The sequence below is a fragment of the Stigmatopora argus genome, chromosome 13 (assembly GCF_051989625.1).
Source record: "Stigmatopora argus isolate UIUO_Sarg chromosome 13, RoL_Sarg_1.0, whole genome shotgun sequence".
NCBI classification, from domain to species: Eukaryota; Metazoa; Chordata; class Actinopteri; order Syngnathiformes; family Syngnathidae; genus Stigmatopora; species Stigmatopora argus.
Genome location: NC_135399.1, coordinates 1658290 through 1682226, shown reverse-complemented (window position 1 = coordinate 1682226; position 23937 = coordinate 1658290). Strand labels below are relative to the sequence as shown.

Here is a 23937-nt window from a genome sequence, read left to right as displayed (position 1 = left end):
GCCCACTCCCTGTTTTCGGACTCCGGGTCTCTCTCTCTCTCACTGTTGCCTCCATGGCCCGAAATTGTCCTCAAGCTCCTCCAGACCTCTTTGGTGCTGCCTCTCTGGAGTTGGTTCTCCAGCTTCCTCCTGTAGATGGTCTTTCCCTTCCTTATCTCTCTCTTCGACTCCTTCTGGACCATTTTCAGACTCTCTTTCTCCCCAAACCTAAAAGCCCTCTTCTTTTTGTTCAGGATGAGCGGCAAAGGGAAATGATTCATTGATTTTTACTATAATTTGGACAACGCCGGCGGCGGGCCGGATTAAAAATCCTAACGGGCCGTATATGATCATATCATCAGAGTACCTGTGCTATACTGTTAATGCCAGTAGGTGGGGTTTCATCAGGGAGTCACCAAAATTGCTCAGAGGAAGGAAGAAGCCTCCAAACCAAGTTATCATGTCAAAATTCTTATCCTGGAAGTTTGTTGAGCACACATCTTCACCAGTCTCCTCCCTTCCTGTGTGTAGTGCAAGGGCCGAACAGCATGAGCTAAACAGGAAGTGGTTAAAACACATGGCGCCAAAAAGACATTCCTTTTCCTTCCGGGCTCCGTATGCTTAACCTTAACAAGCTAATAAATGAGGCACACAATTCAATTTAGGGTAAATGTGAATTGCGCAGAGGCTTCATGGCTTCATGACTGGTATAAGGACAACTGAGGGGGCAGTGAAAAGTTGAGTAAGTGCAAACATACAGGAATTTGTGGTGGTGGACATGAGAAAATAATTTGGCCGCCATTCAAACACGAGATGGAAAAAAGGACAAGAATCCTTTTTCTTCCCCACAAATGTAAGTTATTTAATAAACTTTTTGGTGTGTGTTTTAAAAGGTAGTTTAGGTTAGCTATAGTTAGTTAGTTATATTAGCATTTAAGTCCAAATAACACTGATTTTAACACAAATTAAAATGATAATCTTTTAAAAGGGTATTCAAAGCAAAACTATCGACTTGTTCTTTAAAAACGAAGATGTAACAAGAGTACATGAGTCAGTCGAACTGGATTATTTCGGCTCTGATGCAACAGCGCCACTCTCCGGTCTTTCCTGTCTTCTGTCTCAGGCTCTAAAATAAACTAGTGCTCATTAAATCAGGGGTTATGATTGTGATGCGGCTGCTATGCTTCAATTTGGTGCCCTTTATTGGTGATATAAACACACACCGGCATGAAGGCAAATTTAACCCTCCTAAGCCTCTGTTGCCTTGTCACTGTAACAGTGCTTCTCTATTTTGTTGTGCCCCACCAGCCGAAAAATAGTATTTTTCTGTGAAATTCTAAGAACACATCTGCTTAAGATTGTATCCTTGTTCAAATTAAAGAAAAGGATTATAGAAAAGCAACAAAGACAAAGCAATTCAACATTTACCATTTTTGTCCAGAAGGGGGGAAAAAGAGCACATCCATTTTATTTAGTATGCCACCTTATATGATGGCAACCATGTTCGCTGGTTTACTGTAGTAGCTCTAATAAAGCATGACGAGTGTTGCCAATATTCGGCATGCTTTTGATGAAAAAAAATCAAGGGCAAGTGGTGGATGGGATAATGAAAAATGGTGGAAATCAGCACCGAAGAAAAAGCGATATTTCACCGTAGAAGAATGATGCCTGAATAAAATAAAAAAAAACGAGAAGGACTGCGTTTTGCCATTTCCTGGCTTCTTCGGATTACTTTTTGAATCGAGCACATTACGTGGGCAGAAAAACTACGCCGAGCCTATTCCAGCTTTGTTTGGATTTCGAATCATCCTTTAAAATGCCTCCTAAGTGCCAATGAAGCCAAGAAAGAATGAGACATGATGACAGTGACCGAAAATGTTCCCTCTAATTTTTCGTTGGTCTGAGCAGAAAGACAACCTCCCTGAGCGCACTGAGTACCAGTGTGAGCGACATCATCGGTACTCGGATGATTCGCCTAAAGATGTTTCGGCGAAGGACGTTTGACAGACGGGCAGGTCGCCGAATGGACGTTCCGCCGAACGTTCATTCGGCCGAACGGAGGTTTCGCCGAAACGGGATTCGCGCGCTCGCCCTACCCCCGGATCATGTGTGTACAAGTTTTTCAACCTCGCCCCGCGCGGGCCATATACGGCCCGTTAGGATTTTTAATCCGGCCCGCCGCCGGTGTTGTCCAAATTATAGTAAAAATCAATGTTAGTCTACCATCAATGGCAGCGCGGGAATAAGCACTCTTGGGCGGGCATGGCAGTCCGGGAATAAGCACTCTTGGGCGGGGAGATGTAGCAGAACCGAGCCGTAAAATGACAGCAATCGGGTCGAATCCATCCTAAAACAGCATTTAATGATTATTTACAAATACTGGAGATCTTTGGACATTAGAACCGAGCCCAGGGAAGTGAATTCCTCGGTAAAATGTCGCGATGATGTCGTGATGGAGGCAAAAAAACGTCCATATACGTCCATTCGCCAAACGGCTCAAAATGCTCTCAAATTCAGTCAAATCCAGCTGAAAACAGCGTTTAATGATTAAATACAAATACCAGTATTTGTATTTAATCATTAAACCAACAAAAACTAGTATTTGTATTTAATCATTAAACGCTGTTTGAACGAATGTTCATTCGGCGACCTGTCTGTCTGTCAAACGTCCGTTGGCAAAACGTCTTTAGGCGAATCATTCGGTCACGACATCATACCTGTCAACCTCTGCCGATAACTGCCCTTATAAATGATTATGATTCCCCTTACAAACCCCCAAAAAACCTTACAAACACCGTACGACTCGTACGGTGTTTGTAAGGTTTTTTGGGGGTTTGTAAGGGGAATCATAATCATTTATAAGGGCAGTTATTGGCAGAGGTTGACAGGTATGCGACATCATCATTGCTCACTATGGGCACACCAGTATCACACCTGCCAAAAGCAGGTGCATGTCAATGTTCCCTCTAATTTTTCATGTAAAACATGCTGTAAAACACGAAAAACAGAACGGACAGAGCTACTGCCACTGGCTGCCGCTTAAACGGCGCCATCATGGGGAAAGGGGTTAAAAAAAAAAAAAAAAAAAAAATTAAAAAAATACGATTTTTTTTTTTACTGCGCGCCATATGATTGCTGCTGCGCAGAGAAGACGAGAGTAGTGCGCAATTGCGCACGCGCGCAGCTTAGAGGGAACATTGGTGACCGAAATAGTGATGGTGCTATGCTAAAGGCGTAGCACGTCATTGCGGCATTAATTAATCTACTGTAAATTTTACCAAGAAAGTGTACATTTAGAAGACGGCCATAATATCCCCTTCCAAGGACACTAAGCGAGTGGTAACCACTATGAATAAAAAAAAAAAGAAATAGCATTATGAAGGTTTTAGGACCTAGATACGGCCGTGAAGCTGGCATGACAAGACATCTGCAGTTCTTTAATATGGCACGTTACAAGGGGTCCAGGAGATTTATGACATCATGGTCGGAGCCATTGAATTTGGAAATTGGCATTGACAGTGTAATATCTCAAAAGCATAGTCCTTGTATCAAGGCATATTTGTACAAGAAAAGAAACGGCAGTCGCCATATTCCTTGTGCGCCAAAAATCTGCAGTAAGAAGCTACTCCTGTTGTCCCTACAGCGCCTCCTGAAGATTCCATCGATGATCCAATGGACAGTGTTTGTATAAAAAAAAACCTTCTCTTAAACATTAATTCACTGTTTTCTTTTAGCAATGACGAAAGCAATACCTTAGGGTGCATGCTGGGTTTTAATTTAAAGTTTAAAACGCAGGAATGTTTTTACCTTTTTGAGTTTGTACCTAGTTTCTTATGAATTAAATGAAAAGCTAAAAGGTGGCTATCAAAGCAAGTGGTAAAGTGTGTGTATGCGTGTGTATGTGTAGGTGGGGAATAAAAAAATAGTCACAAAGCAAAGAGGAGACATGCACATAGACTCACCGTGTCACCTATTTTTAAATCAGTACATTTCCTAAGGCCAGGCAGTGGCTTGCCATCCTGGCAAGTGGCAGTAAAAGACAAGCTGAGATCCTCGGGTTGGTCCCACACTGTGAGTTCCACTTTGGAGCGGATGTTCTACAAGAGAGTAACACCAGCAGATTTGTAGGACAAGGTTTTGCAAGTATTATTAAACAGTTTTTCACGTAGTAAGTCAGTTTTTTATGGACAAAGAAAACCCACAAGCTCTGTACCTGCACATGTCGAGCTTATCAATACGTTTTAGCCCAAGTTCCATAAAATAAATTTTAAAAGTGCTGGGAAACCACAGGCTTTGTTTTGTTAAATGGAGGTAATTTATTATTGATCATGTTTTTTTTCTTTTTAAGACAATCCAAGTAAAAAAACAGCACACTTCTTTTAACTTGCACGCTAAGATTCTTAGGAACTACGAGGAAAAACAAACAATAAAGCTGCATTATTGTAAGGGTTATTAGTCTTACTTTATTATATATTTGCTCGCAATGAAGAACGCTTTGCTTTACTTAGCTTATTAACATTAGAAAAGTTATTATAGTACATCTGCCTTGCAACAAAGTAAATGCTTTGCTCCTTAGTTAGACCAAACAACAGGAAGGTCAAATCCTCTTGGACTGCTGGAATGTGGAGAAGAACCTTCGGCTCTACATGACCTTCATTTGTTTTGAGAGCCAAGACGTCTATTGAAACTAGGGTCCTTGACTATTTGACGTCTCACTCCTGTTTCCCACCCCTCCCTTGAGAGCTGGGACGTCCATTGTAACTAGGGTCCTTGAAGTTAATAAACAAGGAAAAGATGCGTGAGACGCCAGAAACGAACCTGGGCAGAGACCTGAAAGCTTCGATTCTCTCTTGCAAGAAAACCGAGAAGATTGTCTTGTCTCTTTATTTGTTGCTAAAACTCTACAGGTGGCCACAAGTCCACTCGGGGCGGTACTTGCGTCCCCCGAGATCGCACCGTTTTCAGGTCGGGCTCGCCCCATTCTTCCCTGCCCCTTAAGCCAAGGCGGACACTTTTGCAGCTGCTCTCATCCTCTCCCAAGCTGTGTTTGTCTAATGGGCCATGTCCGGGATAGGTCTTGTGTTTTTTTCCCGTGTGACCTGCCCATGAGATTGCCCATTGAGTTCACCTGTTGTTTCCCTGCCCCTGGTGTATCTCCTGCTTGTTGCCTCTTGTGTGATCCAGATGTTTCTGATTGTCTCGTCGACCCATGTCTGTCTATTAAAACCCTGTGAATTTGTCAGTCCTTGTCGGATCGTCTGCGTCATGCCCATGTCTCGTGATCCTCGGCGCACTCTTGTTTGGATCAGCTGCCCAAATTAGTATATTATAGGCTCTACCAGGGCTGCTGGCGTTAAGATGGGGAGTTGTATCGCAAGTTGGACGCAGTGGTCGACCTCAATTGCTAGAGGGATGCCAACTAGATGTGGATGGGGCAGCATGGTATGAGAGAGTCCAGAAAAGGCAAATAATTTGGCGACATTGGACATCGCGGGACTGGAATGCAAAACATTGCACTCAAATCTCATCTTTGGCCTTGGCAAAATTTCATGTGAGTGAATGTCCCAGCTCGGAAACACCCTTTCCTCCCTCCTTCTCACACTGAACTGAACTCTGGACTGGATGAACTATGACTGTATGACCCTAAAAGTTAATGCCTCCGTGATCCATCACCCCACCCCCACAACCGGCGCGAAGATGCATGTTTCATGCACCATGTTGCTGCGACTGCCTTCATCTTGGATAGCCTCATCTAACCCTGTCCAAACCTTATATGATAGGTGTCAAACTCATTCCAGAAAGAGCCGAGTGGAAGCAGGTTTTTGTTCCAACCCACCAAGATGACACCTTTTCACCAATCTGTTCTCTAACAACTGTATCAGTTGATTGCAGTCAGGTGCTGCTTCTTCCAGCAGACCTCCCCATTAGCCTAACTATCTGTGCTGTTTCAGTAGGGAGGAAAACCTACACCCTCTTGGCACTTTCTAGAATCCATTTGACACATGTGCCTTATATGGTGTCAGCGTCTCTACTTGTGCTGTCGAGTGTACTGCTTTTAATGTGTATTTTTTCCTGTGGCTGTCATTACTCCTCCTGCGAAGGGGAGTGAAAGGCCAGTTTCGTTTTTTCACCCTTCCCAACCCATTGTTTTAATTTTCACACTTTCTAGAGCGCTGTCAATGGCGAGTTTGTAGACAGCCTACCCTGTATCCCTCTAATGTAGTATGTGATGTTATAACTGTCTCAGGGGGCTGTACCTGGAAGGCATTTGTTGTACTCATACAATGACAATTCGTCGCCGCACACTTCGTAGCCAGACAGTTCATCGACTGGATATTTCGTCGACTGGATATTTCGTCGACGGACAATTCGTCGCCGGACACTTCGTCAACAGACAGTTATAATAACAGACGAACGTAGGGTTTTGTTAAGGAGAGATGTGTTTTAGTCAAAGAGGAAGAAGATATCGTTTTAATGGCAAATGACACTAATCTCGATTTATTGGCAAAAAGTATGCACTGGTTTTGCGATGGTACGTTCAATAGTCCACCTGACAACCATCAATTCTATACCAGTTTCAATTTCCATCATCAAATTTGCCGATGACACCTCTTTGGTCGGACTCATCTCAGAAGGGGATGAGTCGGCCTACAGAGATGAGGTCAACAAACTGTCTTCGGGGTGCTCGGTGAACAATCTCACACTGAACACCACGAAAACTAAAGAAATAATCCTGGACTTTCGCTAACAAAGCATAGATCTGGCCCCACTCCTCATAAATGGAGTATGTGTAGACAGGGTCCAGTCCTTTAAATTCCTGGGGGTCCACGTCACAGATAAGCTCTCCTGGTCACTGTGGAGAGCATCCTGGCATACTGCATTACAGTGTGGTACGCTGGAAGCACGGCGGCAGACAGAACGGCCATGCAGAGAGTGATTAACACTGCCCAGAAGATCGTCGGCTGCTCTCTGCCCTCACTGGAAGACATTGCCAGCCCTTTTACCTCAGCAGAGCCAGGAACATTGTCGGGGACCCATACCACCCTGGTCACAACCTGTTCCAGCTGCTGCCCTCTGGCAGACGCTACAGGTCTCACAAAGTACGGACAAATAGGCTTAAGGACAGTTTTTTCCCACATCCATCAGGACTCTAAACTTGCGGTAGCACGACACACAATCCCTTCTGTGTAATAACTTCGGGGTGAGGTAACATGAAAAGACGTTGGGCGGTGATCTGCCCCCCACTGGCTGACTGAAGGTAAGTGAACGAGACAGTGAGAGGTAAGTGATCCGCTCGGGGGATGAGCGTTGCATTTTTTTAGTGACTACAGCAGGTGAGTTCTCTCAGGCCATTTAAACAGGGCTCATTGGATGCAAACGCCCACAAACGCCACAATGGGAAAGTCAAAGGAGCTCAGCATGGATCTGAAAAAGCGAATCTTTGATTTGAACAAGTCAGGAAAGCCCCTTGGAGCCATTTCAAAGCAGCTGCAGGTCCCAAGAGCAACAGTCCAGTGTTTGTAAGTATAAAGTGCATGGCACTGTTTTGTCATTGCCACGATCAGGAAGAAAACGCAAGCTATCACCTGCTGCCGAGAGAAAATTGATCAGGAGGGTGAAGATTCAACCGAGAATGATCTGCCAAGAATTAGAAGCTGCTGGAACACAGGTGTCAGTGTCCACAGTCAAGCATGTTTTGCATCTCCATGGACTGAGAGGCTGCCGTGCAAGAAGTCAAAAGCGGCACCTTAAGGCTCGACTGAAGTTTGCTGCTGATCACATGGACAAAGATAAGACCTTCTGGAGGAAAGTTCTGTGGTCAGACAAAATAAAAATTGAGCTGTTTGACACAATACCAAGCAATATGTTTGGAGGAGAAAAGGTGAGGCCTTTAACCCCAAGTACATCATGCCTACCGTGAAGCACGGTGGTGGTAGTATTATGCGGTGGGGCTGTTTTGATACCAATGGAACTGGTGCTTTACAGAGAGTAAATGGGATAATGAAGGAGGATTACCTTCAAATTCTTCAAGATAACCTAAAGTCATCAGCCCGAAGATTGAGTCTTGGGCGCAGTTGGGTGTTCCAACAGGACAATGACCCCAAACACGCATCAAAAGTGGTAATGGAATGGCTAAATCAGGTTAGAATTAAGGTTTTCGAATGGCCTTCCCAAAGTCCTGACTTAAACCCCATTGAGAACTTGTGGATAATGCTGAAGAAACAAGCCATCAAATTTAACTGAACTGCACCAATTCTGTCAAGAGGAGTGGTCAAATAGTCAACCAGAAGCTTGCCAGAAGCTTGTGGATGGCTATCAAAAGTGCCTAATTGAAGTGAAAATGGCCAAGGGACATGTTACCAAATATTAGCGCTGCTGTATGTATATTTTTGACCCAGCAGATTTGATCGCTCTTTTCTGTTCAGCCATAATAAAGTCATAAAAGAACCAAATTTCATGAATGTTTTTTGTGACAAAGAAGTATCTGTTCCAATCACTCTATCAGAGAAAAATCAGAGTTGTAGAAATAACTGGAAACTCAAGAGAGCCATGACATTATGTTCTTCACAAGTGTATGTAAACTTTTGACCACAACTGTATATATATATATATACATATATATATATATATGTGTGTGCGTGTAGCAAGAAAAGGCATAGTTATAAGTTAGACAGTACAGTCAAAGGCCGCAGAACAACAAAGCAAAAGCACAAAGTACAAAGCAAATCAAAGTCAATGGGATCATTAAGAATCACCAAATCATTAAGACAGAAAGGCAGCAAAAACACAAAACGAGCTACAAGTTTCGGTAGCAAAAACGGATAGACTCAAAAAGATGTAAAGTTGGACAAAAACTGGAACCACACACAGGAAGTCTTCCACGAGATGGGGAACTTCTGCAGACTGTGACCGAGGTAGAGAATATGCAGAGTCACTCTTCCAAGCGTATCCGCAGTTCCTCAGTAGTCTGGAGCTGAAGAAAACAGCAGCAGGGCAGAACTCCTCGACTCGGTTGCTGGTCAGCACCGACAGCTCTTCCATCTTATCCCACGATGGAATGGTTGGTCAGAAGCGTTGCCTCTCCTCCCGGCACTTTTGTCCAGCTCCGAAACTCCGGCGGCACCGAGGTGTTGCTCCTTCTGCTGCGTATTGTAACAGCTAGTCCCGAGTGTGTGACAGCGTAGGCATGGCTGAATGGTTCCAAAAAAAGAAGTAGCCGAAAGAAGCCAGGCTAACAGAACAAGGAAAGTTGTAAAAACATTAAAGTAAAAAGTATAAAGTACAAAGTAAAAAGGGATGTATAAAAGAAATATTAAAATGTAATTTAAAAAAAGATAGAAGGGCTGTAAAACACGAAAAACAAGTGTACAGAGCTATTCCCACTGGCTCCCGCGTGAACGGCGCCATCTTGGATCATATATATATATATATATATATATATACACATATACACACATATATATACATATATACACATAAATACATACACATATATACACATATATATACATACACACATATATATATATTTATACATATATGTACACATATATATACACATATACATATACATACATATATATATATATATATAGGGTGTCCCAAAAAATGTATGCACATTAAAAATAATTGTAAACGTGATGTTTAGTTAGAATTTTATTATTTCAAAAGTGTGAGAATATTTACAAGTATCATTTTTTATTAACCGCCATAATTGTACCTATTGGGCACCTGAGAATTCACATGTTACTGTCGACCGTCATGTCAATTTACCGGGAATTACTGTATGGCGTGGTTTATCATCAAGAGCATTAATTGGAGCATTCTTTTTTGACGCCACTGTAACTGGTCCCATTTACTTGAACTTGCTGCAACAATCTGTTATGCCATGCATTGGAGACGATTTTGAAGATGAAGAGGTTTATTTTCAGCAAGATGGTGCACCCCCACATTACCATCGCAATGTTAGGTCCTTTCTTGATGAGGTTTTGCCAAAGAGGTGGATGGACAAAGATGTTTTGTTGAATATCCTCCCCGTTCACCTGACCTCACACCACTCGATTTTTTCCTGTGGGAATAGCTAAAAGACAAAGTTTACGCTACGAAACCCGCAGCAATAGCTGAATTAAGAGATGCCATTGAGCATGAATGCACCCAAATACCAAGAGAATTGTTTCATAATGTGTGCAATTCTGTCATTTGGCGTTGTCAGAAGTGTCTGGATCAAAGTGGGCGCCAGTTTGACAACAAGCAGTGAAAAAACTGAAAAATGATACTTGTAAATATTCTCACTTTTGAAATAATAAAATTCTAATTAAACACCACGTTCACAATTATTTTTAGTGTGCATACATTTTTTGGGACACCCTGTATATATACAGATCGTAAAACCTCTATTTGATTGCCATTTGGTTTTTTAGTTTGTTTTATTTATACAGTAGTACCTCGAGATACGAGCCAAATTCGTTCCGAGACTGGGCTCGTATGTCGATATTCTCGTAACTCAAACGAACATTTCCCATTGAAATGAACTAAAAACAAATTAATTCGTTCCAAACCTCTGAAAAAACACCAAAAACAGGATAATGGATTGGAAAAAAATGCTTTATTTCTTCTAATTCGCCATCTATTAACAAAGTAACACATAACTAGTGGTTTAATATTACTAAAATGTGTTTAATAGTACTAAAATTATACAGATTTCAAAGGGGGGAGAGAAAGACGGACAGAGGGGGGAGGGGTTGCACGGCAACGCACTCGTAACAAAACAAACAAATTTGAACTTGGATTACGATGCAGACAGTCAAAAATCGAACCTAACACTAAACTTAATTCTAATTTTGTTTGACATCTTGATACCTTCTCCCGGGTTGGCTCTTTTTGGCCAGCCTCCACACTGACTTTCAGTAAATATCGAGGGTTGTTCGAGTTTGTATTCCCTTCAAAATATTCCCAAAATGATACACACAAATGTCCTCACAAAAGGATAACGCAAGACCACTTGCCAACGAGAAGCAGTATATACGCCATTGGCACTGACTAACGGGAAAGAAAACGAGCATTTCGAGATACGAGTAAAATTTCAAGCAAATAATTATTTCTAGATACAAGAAAAAATTCGAGATACGAGAAAGCCAGGTGGCCAAGACAAGACAGGCTGTTTATCATTGTAGCACAGTCTTTTTTGCCGCATCTCTTTTGTGTATAACAGATATCTACGAGCACTGGGCGGAGCGTTGTATTTTTTTTCAGTGTTTTTTTCCGTCTCTCAGCGCGAAAATGCCGGAGCGATCGCTAATCCGAGTAGCATATATTACTTCTCGTTGGCTGCTCATAAGAACATCAGGGGCACTGGCTCTCTCCCCCGCACCTCCTCGTGTAATATCTCTGGTCGCAACTCCCTCTTTGTAATGTCTCTGCGAGCACTGAGCGGAACGTTGCATTTTTTCTGTGGGTTTTCCCCCCCCCTTAGCCTGTTAGCTCCCGTTGGCGGAGTGATCGCTAATTCAAGACTACTTCTCGTTGGCAAGTGGTCGTGCGTTATCCTAGTGTGAGGACATTTGTGTGCATCATTTTTGGAATATTTTTTAAGGGAATACAACAGCAAACAGCCCTTCCATAGTGAACGTGAGGGTGGAGGCTGGGCAAACAGCCAACCCGGCCAGGAGAAGGTATAAAAATGTAAAACAAAATTAGAATTAAGTTTAGTGTAAGGTTAGATTAAACTTATTTTTGTGTGTGTCTGCATTTTAATCCAAGTTCATTTAAATTTGTTTGTTATATTGCAATTCACCGGTGCAAAAAGTCTCCCCCAATCGCCGCCACTCCCCCCACCTCCCTCTATGTCCCTCTCTCTACCCTCCACAAAATCCGTCTAATTCTAGTTCTAGTAAACACATTTTAGTAATATTAAACCACTAGTTATGTGTTACTTTGTTAATAGATGGCGAATTAGAAGAAATCAAACATTTTTTTCCAATCCAATATCCTGTTTTTGGTGTTTTTTCAGAGGAATAAAATTAATTTGTTCTTAGTTCATTTCAATGGGAAAGGTTTGTTCGAGTTACGAGAATATCGACATACGAGCTCAGTCCCGGATTGAATTAAGCTCGTATCTCAAGGTACCACTGTATATATGCGTGACCGGATGATTTGCCTATAGACGTTTCGCCGACGGACGTTTGACAGACGGACAGGTCGCCGAATGGACGTTCCGTTGAATGGACGTTCCGTTGAACGTTCATTCGGCCGAACGAATGTTCGGCCGAAACGGGATTCGCGCGCTCGCCCCGCCCCCGGTGTACAAGTTTTTCAACCTCGGCCCGCGGGCCATATTCGGCCCGTTAGGATTTTTAATCCGGCCCGCCACCGGCGCTGTCCAAATTATAGTAAAAATCAATGATTCATTTCCCATTGCCGCTCATCACTCTCAATTTATTAGTCTACCGTCAATGGCAGCCCCGGGAATAAGCACTCTTGGGCAGGCATGTCAGCCCGGGAATAAGCACTCTTGGGCGGGCAGATGTAGCAGAACCGAGCCGTGAAATGACAGCAATGGGGTCAAATCCATCCTAAAACAGCATTTAATGATTAAATACAAATATTGGAGCTCTTTGGACATTAGAACCGAACCCAGGGAAGTGAATTCCTCGGTAAAATGTCGCGAAGGAGGCGAAAAAAAATTCTATATACGTCTAGAGCTCGAGACTTCAGCGGGGCTTCAGCAAACCATATCCGCCCATGTGTCACTATCCTCGGATAGGCCATGGGGAAAACACCGTTGATGTGTGTGGTGCTCACACTTAGAAAAATTTATGGAGCTCAGGATTTCAGCGGGGCATCAGCCAACCCAATCCGCTCATGTGTCACTATCCTCGGATACGCTCGGGAAAAAACCCTGCCGATGTGTGTGGTGCTCACACTTAGAAAAAAATTATGGTGCTCAGGATTCCAGCGGGGCATGTGTCACCCCTGTCCGCCCACAGAGCACTGTGCTCGGTGAAAAACCCCTCCGATGTGTGAGGGGCTCAAATTTGAAAAATGTCTGGAGCTCCAGAAATTCAGCGGGGCGTTGTCCAACCCAGTCCGCTCACGGTGCACTATTCTTGGATAGGCTCGAGGGGAACCCCCGCCGATTTTTAAAGTGCTCAAACTCGGGAAATACATGGAGCTCAATAATGAAACTCGGCATGCGTCATTAAAATCCGCCCACGAAGCGGTTCCCGGGGAGAAACCCCTCCGATGACCGTAGGGATATGATTTACCTACTCGTGCAATTTCCGGTGGTCTGCAGAAACCCTTCGGCAAGTACATAGGGAGAGGAAATTTTTGAATGCAAATCGCGACATTTTACCGAGGAATTCACTTCCCTGGGCTCGGTTCTAATGTCCAAAGAGCTCCAGTATTTGTATTTAATCATTAAATGCTGTTTTAGGATAGATTTGACCCGATTGCTGTCATTTCACGGCTCGGTTCTGCTACATCTGCCCGCCCGCCCAAGAGTGCTTATTCCCGGGCTGACATGCCCGCCCAAGAGTGCTTATTCCCTGGGCTGCCATTGACGGTAGACTAATAAATTGAGAGTGATGAACGGCAAAGGGAAATTAATCATTGATTTTTACTATAATTTGGACAACGCCGGCGGCGGGCCGGATTAAAAATCCTAACTGGCCGTATATGGCCCATGGGCCGAGGTTGAAAAACTTGTACACACATGATCCGGGGGCGGGGCGAGCGCGCGAATCCCGTTTCGGCGAAACCTCCCTTCGGCCGAACGTTCATTCGGCGACCTGTCCGTCTGTCAAATGTCCGTCAGCGAAACGTCTTTAGGCGAATCATCCGAGTACCATATACTGTAAAATATTTACTCATCTTCCATACCGCGCATCCTCGTAAGGGTTGTGGGGGTTCTGGAAGCCATCCCAGGTGACTCCAGGCAAAAGGCAGACCACACCCTAGACTGGTCATCTGTCAGCCGTAGGGCATACAAAGAGACAAACATCCATTCGCACTCACAATCAGACCACCACCAGCAGAAATCAAGCCCACACCAATCTCAGGTGAGTGAACTTCAACACTCCACCAAGTGGCTTATGCTGTAAAATATATTTTGAAAAAGGCCCCGTGAGTAAGCAGATGCCAGGGCATAAAGTTTGTTTCATTTATACAGTGGTACCTCGAGATACGAGCTTAATGCGTTCCGAGACTGAGCTCGTATGTCGATTTACTCGTAACTCAAACGAACATTTCCCGTAGAAATGAACTAAAAAAAAAATTAATTTGTTCCAACCCTCTGAAAAAACACCAAAAACAGGATAACGATTCATACATCAACTCTGCTTTCAGCTTTAACAAATAAAAAAGTAGTTTACACACTTAGAGAAGGGAAAGAAGTTCACCAATAGGCATTCCCAAATGCACGCACAAATAAAGAGAAAAGACAATGTTCTGGATTTTTTCTTGCAAGGAGAAAGCGAACCGGTGAGGCCAAGTCCCCGCTTCGTTCTGGCGTCACACGCTTCTTTTCTTGTTTATTAACTTCAAGGACCCTAGTTACAATGGATGTCTCAACTCTCAAGGAAGGGATGGGAAACAGAAGTGAGACATGAATATAGTCAAAACAAATGAAGGTTTGAAAGTCATGTGCATCTTGAGATGTTTTGAATCTTCTTTGTTTAGTTTAATCCAAGCAGTCCAAGGCGTTTGGGTGTTTAGTCTACCTAAAGTTCTCAGGAGTAAAACATTTACCTTGTTGCAAGCAACCATATGATAATAATATGAAACTAAGTTTAATAGTAAAGCAAAGCATATTCTTCATTGCAAGCAAATATATAATAATGTAGAACAAATAATCCTAACATTCCCCATTATTATATATTTGTACATAATCCCATAATAAAACTTCCTTCCGGCTAAATTTCATTAATTCATTTTTTTATGACAAATACAAATACACTTGGGGAAAGTGTTTTCACAAAAGAAAAAAACGTGTCCTGCTTGTAAAAAAGGAAAAAAAATGAAATGTCTATCCTGTTGTGAAAGCAGTGGATGACAGGCCAATTTTTTCCACTTAGTAGCTAAATTTACCTGTTTGAACCTTACAGGGTATGGTCTGAATCTCACTGCAGTACAGACATGGTGTGTCCATTGTCCAAGACAAACTGCACCACTGATTCCACGTTTTGACTTATGGTGGTGAAGTGGTGCAAATAAATTATATAACTCCTGTCAAAAAGAAACAGGACAATGTGTTCTGGTTTCACTGTTTTTACCACCTGTTTTTCCATCTACAGTCGAGGAGATACAATTGGCGGCTCAGAATTTCGGTGCGGCGGCTGGCCTCTCTCGACGGCGTTGAGCCTCATCAAGGGATGGCGATCCAATTTATGGGTTGGTTGGCCAAATTGCAGCAGGAGTCTATTTTTCTTTGGGTTAGGCCAAATAAAAATATGAATAGGGTTAACATCCATTATGTCCAAAAAACTTGGAAATTATACTGAGCAGGGATTTGTAGCAATGAAGGAACAGTTGGCAGCCACCAGTCTCATGGCTTTCCAGGGCCGCAAAGCGGTTAACATGCTTCTGACGGTTGATATGCTTGTGGTGGAGCAGGGGGCGTGTGTGCAATTTGGAAATGTTGCACCTTTATTCTCAACGATACGTCACCCAATGAGTCCCTAACCAGAGCCGTTGAAGGCCTGCAGACCCTGAAGGCGGAAATGAAGAGGCATTCTGGAGTAGAACTGTCCGCCTGGGCGTCTATTAGGATCCGACAGCCATTTCTGGCCACTATAAAAAAATTCTACTCTCCACGTTGCACGGTTTGGACAAACGTAGCGAGAGAATCTTAACATACACACACATACACACATCCATCAATAAATCACGCTTTATAAGGATTATAGATGACATATCTATTCTTTATTTTGAATTTTATGAAATCCCCCAAAAATGCGATTTATGCTCCAGAGCAAGGTCTTTTTTTATCCCCTTTCATTGAGCATTTTTAGCTAGTGCGACTTATACACGGGCCCGACTGACAGTCCAAAAAATACGGTAAATAAACATTCTTTGCCACTAATTACATTTCTATATTACTTCATTAGGGATACGGGAGATCTAAAGCCAACCGCAGCTGAGGGGTGAACACTCAACTGGTGTCCAACAAAACACTGGCATCACATAGACAAACAGCCATTCCCATTCATCAATATGGAATATTTTCTTCCCTCAAATCAAGATGTTTTTAGAATGTGAGAGGAACTTTGCGATCCGGAACCCAAGCTGTGTGTGACAGATTCTGTAGGTTGTAGGTGAAGTAATATTGCAAATGCTGGATGCAATTTTTTTTTTTTTTTTTTAAGGCATAACAGAAAGCTGCTAGCTTACATTGTAGGCTGTGACGATGAGTTGGATGACATTCTTTGAGTCCTGGTCAAGAATTTCCACTGTTGTCCCCGGTATGAGTACTGTGAAATTCTTTGAAAGACATGGAAATGGAAGGAACAGAACATGCAGCATTAGAAGACCAGGGGTATTACCACAAATGTATAAAATAGCCAATTGGGGGAGTGGGGGTTAAATACCTTATAAATGACGTATAACCGTTTAGTGACGGCAAATATGAGGAAAATGTTGTTTTCTGCTAGTTTCTCTCCCAGAAGTGCCAGTGAAGGATAATCCTGCACCGAAAAAGATGCATCAAGCCTTACTATCAAGATGCTTAAGTGACTTTTATGCAACATCGTTCTGTCTCAATGCAATCAACTGCCTGTCTTCTTAAATGAAGCAGAAAGTGTAGAAAAAAAAGTCTTTCTCCCAAAGAAATGGGAAAGGTGAAAAAGTGCCCCATGAACCCAGCCTCTGAAATTACAACTGCAAGCGGAAAAGTTTTGGAGTACTGTTGGAATAATGATTAATACCATTAAATCATTATTAGTAATATTTAATTAAAATTGGAAGACATCGTTGACATAATGGATTACAACTTGCAAGGAGAATTCACTCATAACGCGCCTTCGTTCCTGAGCATTCTGACGTGCAGTATACTCTTCTCTGTATTTAGTCGCGACATACTGAAAACATTTAATGTAATCTGATTCAAAACAATTGCATAAGCTAACCGAATAACACCCTTAAGGTCAAAAACAACTGCTCATATTAGATCGAAACCAAAACACCTGTGTAAGAATTTGCAGTATAAGCATAATAATTTCTTTATAAGGTAAACTGCCGGTGTCCCAGTCAAAACAATTTGAGTCCTTCGTAGATCTTCCTTGCGAACTTGCATCTGGGTGTCTGGGTTCCTCCCAGTAAACAGTCCTTGGAGCGTCAACAAGCTGGAGCCAGCCGTCCTGGAGGGTGACCTCGAGTTCGCCCCAGTCTTAAATTAAAGACACTTATACAAAAGTAATTAAAATGCATACATCTATAATATTATCCAGAATAACCCCAACAAGTGCCCTTACGGTGTTCCCACAAATATATCAACCTCACCTATTGCGAAATTCACAGCATTGCGATTTTTTGTTATTTAAAAAAAAAGTAAGTCGAAACCAGAAGACAGATGAAAATGGCGGCGAAAACTGGCGGAACTCAGGGCACTGCCTCTTCTTCTGCATTAAAACGAGGTGGGACGTTGAGGCGGAGCAACGTGGAGAGATTGCATTTGAGTCCGGGCAGTGGTCTGACGTTGTTGGCGCTTAATTGAATTTGTAGGGTTTTTTTCTTCATGATGGCACCGTCAGGCATCAGCCGGTGGCAGGAGCTCCATCTGTTTTTTTGTGTTTGACAGCCTTTATCTTTTTTTTAATTACATGTTAATATTTCTTAATACCTTTCTTTGTACTTAACTTTGTACTTTAATGTTTTTTACAACTTTCTTTGTTCTATTAGCTTAAATTCTTTCTGCTAGTTCTTTCTTGGAAGCATGGCGGGACGTCAAGGCGAAGAAAAGTGGAGAGATTCCATTGAGCACCAGTGAGGGAGATTTTTTTCATGTGTGGGAATGCTGCTTCCTGGTTCATGGTCAAGCCATCTTTAATTTCTTGGCTGGTGGTCCGGTGGCGCATGCAGCCGCAGTGCATGCCAGTAGCGAGAGACGTCTGCCCCGTGACCCGGCCCGGTCGGAACAGGCACATGTTTTTTTGGAAGCGGATGTCTTCCCGGACATTTTTATTCAACGATTAACTGAACGTGCAGCTCATCATGTGTGATAATGCTGCTGCCTATGTTTTCACAGATTCATTTCTAATGGTGTTTTTTTTAAGTAGTTTTGGTACCTGGCCGAGTACAGTAATCCCTAGAATATCGCAGCAAGACAAAAGGATTTGGATTAAAACTCCCTTTTACCTGTTTTTACCAGACATGGCCGCAATAAATGAAAAACCGCAAAGTAGGATCACCCCCATTATAACTACCACAACACATGTATACACGCCTATACAAGTACAGAAGTAAAATTGTCAATAAGTGTATATTTATTACCAATTTACTCGCATATAAGCCACCCACGCGTATAAGCCCCATCCTCAAAATTGCCTTAAAATTGTTGAATTTTACAATTTCTTCTTCTTTCAGGGATTACTGTATACCAGTGGCGGTCCGTGAATTTCCTAGCGACGCCTTCAGCTGACGGAATCAATCCAACCCTCAAAAACTATTTCATGGCTATAAAAGGCTGGAGTAAGGAAGCACCTAGCCGCATGGATCATCGACCTCCTCACAGACAGACCACAATATGTGAGACTCCAGGACTGTACGTCTGATGTGGTAGCTTGCAGCACGGGGCCCCCACAAGGCACAGTGCTCTCCCCACTCATCTTCTCGCTCTACACATCAGACTTCAAACATAATACAGACCCCTGCCACCTCCAGAAGTTCTCTGACGACACCGCTCTTGTTGGACGAGTGACGGACGGGAACGACCTGGAGTACAGGGGAGTCATCACAGCCTTTGTTGACTGGTGTAGTCAAAACCACCTCTACATCAACACCAGTAAGACAAAGGAAATGGTCATCGATTTTCAGAGGAATCCTCAACAGACCACTCAGGTGAACATCCAGGGTACAGACATTGAAATCGTGGAGAATTTTAAGTACCTGGGTGTTCACCTCAACAACAAACTAGACTGGTCCACAAACATAGATGCCCTGTACAAAAGGGGCCAGAGCCGCCTCTACATACTGAGGAGTCTACGGTCCTTTGGAGTGTGCAGGACACTGCTGAGGACTTTCTACGACACTGTGGTGGCATCTACAGTGTTTTATGCAGTGCTCTGTTGGGGATGCGGGAGCACGGAGAGGGACAGGAACAGGTTGAATAAGCTGGTCAGGAGGGCCAGCTCTGTTCTGGGCTGTCCTTTGGACTCTGTGGAGGAAGTGGGAGAGCGGAGAATGCTGACCAGGATGATGTCCATCATGGACAGCACCTCTCACCCCCTGCATGAGTCTGTGGAGTCCCTCCGAAGCTCCTTTGGCAATAGACTGCGGCACCCTCATTGCAGGAAGGAGCACTTCCGCAGATCCTTCCTCCCATCAGCTGTCAGGCTCTTTAACAAAAAAATGGCTGAGCGTTAAGACCTACCGTATGCATGCATGTACATTTATGTGTATGTGTATATGTGTGCTAATATAGGTGTGTGTATGTACACGTATGTGTATGCGTATGTGTGTATATATATATGTATATATATATGTCATATATATTATGCACTGACTAACGCGAAAAAAACACGAGAAAATACAACACTCTGCCCAGTGCTCGTAGATATCTGTACACGAGGGAGATGCGGCGAGAAAGACTGAAATCATAAGCAGCCTCTCGCGTCTTGGCCACCTGGCTTTCTTGTAAGCTCGCATCTCAAAATTTGTCTCGTATCTTAAGTTAAATATTTGCTCTGAAATTTACTCGTATCTCGTATGTCGGGGCACTCGTATGTCAAGGTATTTCTGTATTGCTCTACTTACGAAATTTTCAAGTTACGAAAAAGTTCTGGAACCAATTAATTTCGTAAGTAGAGGTATGACTGTAGAAAAACAGGGGGCTTGAAACATCTACAGGCAAAGATGTGACACATGGGGAGTTGATGAAACATCTCCTTAATGCTGTACAGTTGTGAAAACAAATTGCAATTTGTAAATGTGCAGCACACTTCAAATACAGATCCTATTTCTCTAGGAAATGCCTTTGCAGACAAAATAGCATGGGAAGCTGCCAAGAAGCATTTTCTTGGTATGGCAGATACAATGTATGATAAAGACATCCTAACAGATGATATTTTGATGGGTATACAACAACAAAGTCCAAAATTGGAACATAGAGGGAGGACAGATAAGGGAGCTGAATTGCAAATTTAATTTCTTTGGAACGTGGCATGATGCTCTAATCTTGTAGAATACTTTACTTTGTCTGACAAATTCTATTTAATTGTTTTCTTGATTCAACATAGAGGTGAGATCTTTAGCCCGAGCCCGAACCCTAAAATGTCAATCATTATTTCGGGTTCAGGTTGGGCGGCCGGGCTTCTTTCTCACTGAAAAAAAATGTATACTAAAACGATGTGTGATCTCGCTCGCTTTTTTAAATAAATGTTTATAAAAATGTATAATAAAACGGTGTGGATACTAAACTAAGGAATACTTGTTATAAAATAAATAATTTGGATAAAACAGAGAAGGCGCTGTAATGTAATTGCAATTGGAGCCACAGAGCATGCTGAACGCCACCCTCTTAATAATCTTCCCCTCTGCAAGTCCGCAACTATTTTGACCTGGCATCCCGAATATAAAGGAGAAAGAAGTTAAGGATAAACTAAAAACAGGAAAACTGAAAAGACAAACACGCACCGGAAGAGTGAGGTGTGGAAAAGCTTCAAATTGATTGTTGAATACGCGACAGAAACTTGCGTTGGCTTCGCTGAATATAGTCAACGCTCTCATACGATGGCAAAAAGACTGGCACCTCGACGCTGAGCAGGCATTTAAACAGCTGTACTGGCCAAAGTGATGACCGTAAAACATCTATTTTATCATAAAAAGATGTAAATGTTTATACAGTCTTGTTTAACTTAGATTTTGTTACAAAAGACAGGCTTTAATCTGTTATCATAATTCATCCCTCCTCCTCCCGACTCAGGAGTCCCGAGTCCTCACAAATAAAATATGAAATTCCGAGTTTGCTTCGGGCTCGGTCCTGCAAATGGAGTTAATTCGCCGGGCTCGGGCCGGGCTTTGTAACCCGCTGGCCGGGTCGGGTCGGGCTGGATTTTTTCGGCCCGATCTTACCTCTAATTCAACACGTGATGGTAATCAGGTGTCTTTGTGGCCCGTGAAACTGAATTCAGCATTCCTACAATCGTGATTAGTCAGTTATTGTGTGATTTAACAAAGGGGAGCAATTACTTTTTCACAGAGGGCCATAGAAGTTTGCAATTTTGTCTGTCTTGGTAAATAAAATCATCGTTTAGAAACTACATTTTCTTTCCTTGAGTTGTCTCTGTGTCATACGAAAATTGATTTGATGGTCTGAAACCTGTGTATGTGATAAATATGCAAAAAGAGAAATCAGGAAGGGGGCACTGTATATCATATTGTCCTTTTTATAAGTAAAGTAGTTGATTTTGTAATAACATGCAATTATATTTTTGAGTTTGATTTATTTAATAAAGGACAGCACATATTAATAAAAATTTATATTACTTAACATATATATGTAAATATGTAAGATTGTAGCCGATGGCTAATTTCTATCTTTAGGTCCTGAAGGCTAATTTCTATCTTTAGTTCCTCATGCAGGCTGAAGGTAAACGATGACACATACATACACACACCCTTACTTTATAAGAAAAGGGAATAGAAAATATGATTTAAAAAAAAGTATTTTTGTTGTTCTGTTCAATAAAAATAAGACATCTCCCTCCCTACACTATGTAAAGTAAATAAAACCTGCAGATATTTTATATTTATTTTATATTTTTATATATTTTGCCATCTTTGTTATAAATATGCCTTCAAACCAAAAGTTGCTGTGCAATATGAAATAAATAAAATAATCAACTTCAGACATCATTACCTTTGGCAAGCAGACCATCTTCAGCCCCACAAAAAGAAAGTGTAAACTTACCTCACATATGGCCATTTTTACCCAAGACAACAAGTTTTAGATTTTTCATTTACATAGAAGGGGGAAACATCTTGATATCAAGTAAGAAAAACATTACAGCCTGTCCTCATATGAGGACAGTGTGTTAAAGAAATTGTCAATAAGGCTGCTCTTTCTGCACAGGTATTTATGAGGCATTAAAAAAAAAGGAAACGCCAGGGAGAATTCACCTGGACCTTTTAGTGGATTGGATCCGTGGTATCCTGAATCTCAATGCTCATTTTGGTCGTGTTATTGTCCTTTTGCTTTCATGCTCCATGTTAGCCTCTATTGCTAACATGTTATAAACATGTTTTTTCTCCTGAGCATTGTTCTGAAACTAGTGTTCATCTTGCAACAGCGCCTCTGCTCTCTGTGGTGGTCAGGTGGTGTAATTACAGTTTAAAATTGTCAAAGAATTGTAATCAAAATGTATTATTGTTGACAAAAATTTCACAATAATTATTGTCGTTAGTTTTATCGCCCAGCTCTAGGTACCACGTTTTTTCTTTTTCTCACTGAAATATATTGAAAGCTAAACATAAAAATCATGGTTCACATATAAAAATGCTTTCAGACAGGAAAATAGTGCAAAGTAGACAGAAATAATGTAAATGTTTACCAAGCGAGTGGATGCACTGTACTCATTGTTGTCATCTAGGTGACAGCGGCCATCATGAGGCTGCACAATGCCTCCCAGACGGCCATCCAGAGCCAGGTGAGGAACGTCATCTGTGGCAAACACTAGCAGGTGGTACGCTTCTTTTCTCCACCCGATCTCCTCCTGCAGACAGAGGGAATAGGAATACCGTATTTACTCGCATATAAGCCGCGTTTGTAGGACAAAAAACTGACTGAATCGAGGGTACGGCTTATATGCGCATAAAAATACGACTTGCAAAATAACTGCAATTTGACGGCAACGCGACACGATGACGTCACTTCAAAATGGCGCCCTTGCGTGCGCCGTGATGTGACGACGCAAGCGAATGTAGCGAAGGTAGGTGGTAGTATCTTCCACACCAATACCTGGACGATAGGCGAACTGGAGAGGGTCCAGCTCTGCATTTATCATGGGGCTGAGGTGATTGAGGATGACTCTCTCCAATGTCTTGATCAGGTGAGAGGTTAATGCTACCGGCCTGAAGTGGTTTGGCTCCTTGGGGTTCACAGTGTTTGGAACTGGGACCACACGGGAAGTTTTCCACTTTTGAAAATATGCAGAATCACTTTGCCAAGGGGATCCGCACAGTCTCTCGGTAGTCTGGAGCTGAAGCCATCTGGGCCGGTAGCCTTCCTTGCCTCGATCTTCTTTAGCTGTTTTATCACCTGATCGACAGTAATGCAGTGACCGGTGGAAGAGGGGGAGGAAGAGGAGGAGAAAGAGGGGGGAGAGTTGCTTCTGGTCTGGGGTCAGGGGAGTGGGGCAGGACTGAATCTGTTAAAGAACTGATTCAGTTCATTGGCCCACTCCCTGTCTCTGGACTCCGGGTCTCTCTAACTGTTGTCTCCATGGCCCGAAATGGTCCTAAAGCTCCTCCAGACCTCTTTGGTGTTGCCTCTCTGAAGTTGGTTCTTTAGCTTCCTCCTGTAGATGGTCTTTCCCTTCCTTATCTCTCTGTTCAGCTCCTTCTGAATCATTTTCAGACTATTTCTCCCCGGACCTAAAAGCCCCCTTCTTCTTGTTCAGGGGGCCCTTAGACCCCTGGTGACCCACGGCTTATTGTTGGAGAAACAACGGACCTTATTGGAGGGTACAATGTTCTCAACACAGAAGTTAATATAATCTGTGATGCAGTGGGTCAAGCTGTCAATGT

At 42.6% G+C, this 23937-nt stretch overlaps 1 protein-coding gene across 1 annotated transcript in view; it reads right to left on the bottom strand.

The window, feature by feature from the left end:
* Window positions 1-23937, bottom strand: part of itgb5 (integrin, beta 5) — a 95006-nt gene that overhangs the window by 55475 nt on the left and 15594 nt on the right. The window contains exons 6-9 of the mRNA XM_077617384.1: window positions 22743-22904; window positions 16566-16661; window positions 16369-16458; window positions 3942-4076 (exon numbers count right to left, since the gene is read on the bottom strand). Of these exons, the coding sequence (XP_077473510.1) occupies window positions 3942-4076; window positions 16369-16458; window positions 16566-16661; window positions 22743-22904 (483 nt within the window). The remainder of the gene's footprint in view (window positions 1-3941; window positions 4077-16368; window positions 16459-16565; window positions 16662-22742; window positions 22905-23937) is intronic.